Here is a 3,032-nt window from a genome sequence, read left to right on the forward strand (position 1 = left end):
CTACCACCTCTCTGGGCAACCTGTGCCAGTGTTTATAAAGAGTTACACTGAAGAAGGTAAAATGAATACTTACTAAGAAAGAAATTAACTGCTGATTATAAAGAACAGTGATGAAGGAAGAAGAAGAAAACTACTCAAGGACTAGTAAGCATCTTTCCCCAGAAGAAATTTGGAATTCATCATTCTTACAATGAATGTAACCAGAGTAATCTGCATGATTTGTAAACCTGGAAGTTATTTCACCTCTTGCATGAGTTTGCTAGAAGGGGTTGTTTTTTTTTTTTAATTAACTACCTACATGTTATTCTCTTGTTTCCTTTTATATTTACCTGTTGGTAAATGGATCCTTGATATCTTTGTTCCATTAGAACTTGTCTGGTTGTTCCATTACAAATGTCCAGAAGGAAAACAACCCTTGGGCAACAATGCAATTTTCACAGGGAGGTTCAGATTAGTTCTTTAATGGGTCAGATATCTTACACACCCTCTGGGGATGGAAAAAAACAGCTCCACAAGCATAAGATACATAATTTCAACCTGGTGTTTTTAATATCAGTTAGAAATCGTTATTAAAAAATAACAGACATATTTACTTAATGATTCACTTTGCCTTAATTACATAGTAACAAGCTGTGATGATTCCATCCTGCATTAATGTACACTGTCTTCCTAAAATGGATTATTATGTCTGCAAAAGACAATTAACTGCAGGACTACATTTTTAGACCATGCCCACAGCCTTCTTGCTTTAGCTGACTAGCAAGTTCTGTGTTATGAAAATGAAGCAGATTTCTGATGCTGAAAGGCATTGTGGTCATGCCTTTTCACTTCTTCTAGCTGGATCATTGGGAATTTTACTTGTTTTTCAAACCATTTGGCTACAGTTAGAAGCTGCTTCTCCTGGAACGAACGTCCAATGAACTGAAACCCAACTGGCAAGCCTCTCTCTGAAAGTGCTGTAGGAACACTTATTGCTGGCAGTCCTGAAAGTAAAAAAAAAAAAAAAAAAAGAAGAAAGAAAAGAAAGAATAAAAATAGTGAGGAAAGAAAAAAAAAAGATATACATGCAAACACTTACTATTAAACAAATCCAGCTGGAGTAATTTTTGTAACAATTCTACTCTTAGAATTGTTTTTATGTAGAGGAAAAAGACTAGTTAAAATAATTTCAGTCAATGAACTAAGGATACTGCTAGAAGAAGTAAGAATTTCACAGGAAATTAATTAGAGGGATTTAAGGAGTCAGCATGCTCTGGAAAGGGAATCAACTCTCCTAAGAAACAGATTTTGGTCTCTGGAACTTGGATGGATTTATCTTATCTGCAGCCTCTATCCAGCTGCAAGGTGCCTCATTTTAAAATCTAGTCTTAAATTTTAAAACATTTCATAAATAACCTATCCTTATACCTAGTTATAACTGCAGGAGTTACAACACAGAGGTGAACTATCTTGATTGTAAGGAAAAGGTTAAATAGCTGAAGGGAATAGACATTAAAAATTACTAGGCAGAAGAAAACATAGCTGAGTTCCTGTCCTTACTCACCAGCCATGTTTGCAGCCTGTGTTAGGATGTCATCTTGCGCGCTGCGGGTTCTGTTGTCTTCTTTGATGAATTCCATATATGGTACTGCATCAGTCAGAGTGGTAGGAGTGAGCAAAACATCAACACCGCTCCCAAAAACCTTCACAAAGTCATTGGCAATGAGACGTCTGACTTTCTGTGCCTTAATAAAGTAATTTTCATAGTTCCTAGAAAAAGATATGGACATGAGGGCCTGCCACTAATTCCAAAAATAGAGAACTTCTTAGTTACTGTAAAAAAGACAAGGCCAGTGTTGCTTCTAGTTAAAAGACTAACACTGGTACTTGAGTTTTTGATACACCAGAAGCTTAGTCATCAAACATGGTGTTTATGTTCTCATAGCAATGAAGGTGTAAGAAAAAGAAGAGATGAGGGCATACTGCTGAAGAAAAGTGAAGGGAAAACAAAACCCTAGTTTACAATAATTAGCTAAGTCACAACAAGACTTTTATGACCGTTCTGAAACTAAAGTCTGTACTGAAACAATACAGAACTAAGCAGGCCTGGAAAATAGGCATTAATCATTTAGGATTCAATCCAGCAAGATACTTAAAGCATGTGAAAAAGCCCCATTATCTACGGAGGACTTCATGTGGTCTATGGATTTCTAAACTGCCTCTACACAATTCTGAAGCAGAAACAAATTAGCAGCTTTATGTCTATTGTTCCTTTTAACTTCATATGCAGAACTGGTAAATGTGGAATCCTTAAATTCAGAGAATTTCAGTTTCAAAAGCAATTGCCATCTAAAACCACAGCTATACTAAAACACACACCAAAAAGGGGGGGAGGGGGTGGGTATTAAGAACTGCAACATGCCCGCGTGTTTGTAGATAAAACAACTGAAATTGCCCAAAAGCCACTTTGTTAAGAGTAATCTAAAGATTTATGTTTCTGAAAAACTGCAAAGAAAATCATTATCATCAAATAATAGACAGCAAAGTTAAGAAGTCATACGATGGGAATCAGCCCTTTTTCTACAATAATTTCTGAAATTGTCCTAGCTGTTGACTTCATAAGAAACAGTAAAGGGAACAAAAAGGACCTCAAACAATATTTTAAGCTGGCAAGACTATTTCAAGTTTTTTAAACAAGTGAAAAAATACTGTTAAATCAAACACATACCCTCTGTTAACTCTGATACAATGTTGACAAGCTTCCATTGCTTCCTGAACAACCACCTAGTTATTCTATAGATTTCAAAAGCAAGATAAAAAATAATGTGTAAAATACAACATTTGCAGGAGACACATATTTTTTTCTCTACTATTTATTCTAAGAATGCTTTCTGAACCCTAGGTTCTGTTCTTCAAAAGTAATTTATTGTGGACAGGAATAGAATTCTCCTGTTCAATCTTGATGGAAGCCAATTGTATATTCCTTCACTGAAGAGTGAACTACATGAATTTTAAAGCTGCCTTAGGAAAACTGATCTGGACAGTTGCAACAA

General features: G+C 35.5%; 1 protein-coding gene across 1 annotated transcript in view; it reads right to left on the reverse strand.

Annotated features, from left to right (window-relative positions):
• Positions 1 to 491: 491 nt before the first annotated feature.
• Positions 492 to 3,032, reverse strand: part of QRSL1 (glutaminyl-tRNA synthase (glutamine-hydrolyzing)-like 1) — a 12,904-nt gene continuing 10,363 nt past the window's right edge. The window contains exons 9-10 of the mRNA XM_010291286.1: positions 1,544 to 1,749; positions 492 to 983 (exon numbers count right to left, since the gene is read on the reverse strand). Of these exons, the coding sequence (XP_010289588.1) occupies positions 772 to 983; positions 1,544 to 1,749 (418 nt within the window). The 3' untranslated portion in view covers positions 492 to 771. The remainder of the gene's footprint in view (positions 984 to 1,543; positions 1,750 to 3,032) is intronic.

The sequence above is a fragment of the Phaethon lepturus genome, unplaced genomic scaffold (assembly GCF_000687285.1).
Source record: "Phaethon lepturus isolate BGI_N335 unplaced genomic scaffold, ASM68728v1 scaffold16267, whole genome shotgun sequence".
Taxonomy (NCBI): Eukaryota; Metazoa; Chordata; class Aves; order Phaethontiformes; family Phaethontidae; genus Phaethon; species Phaethon lepturus.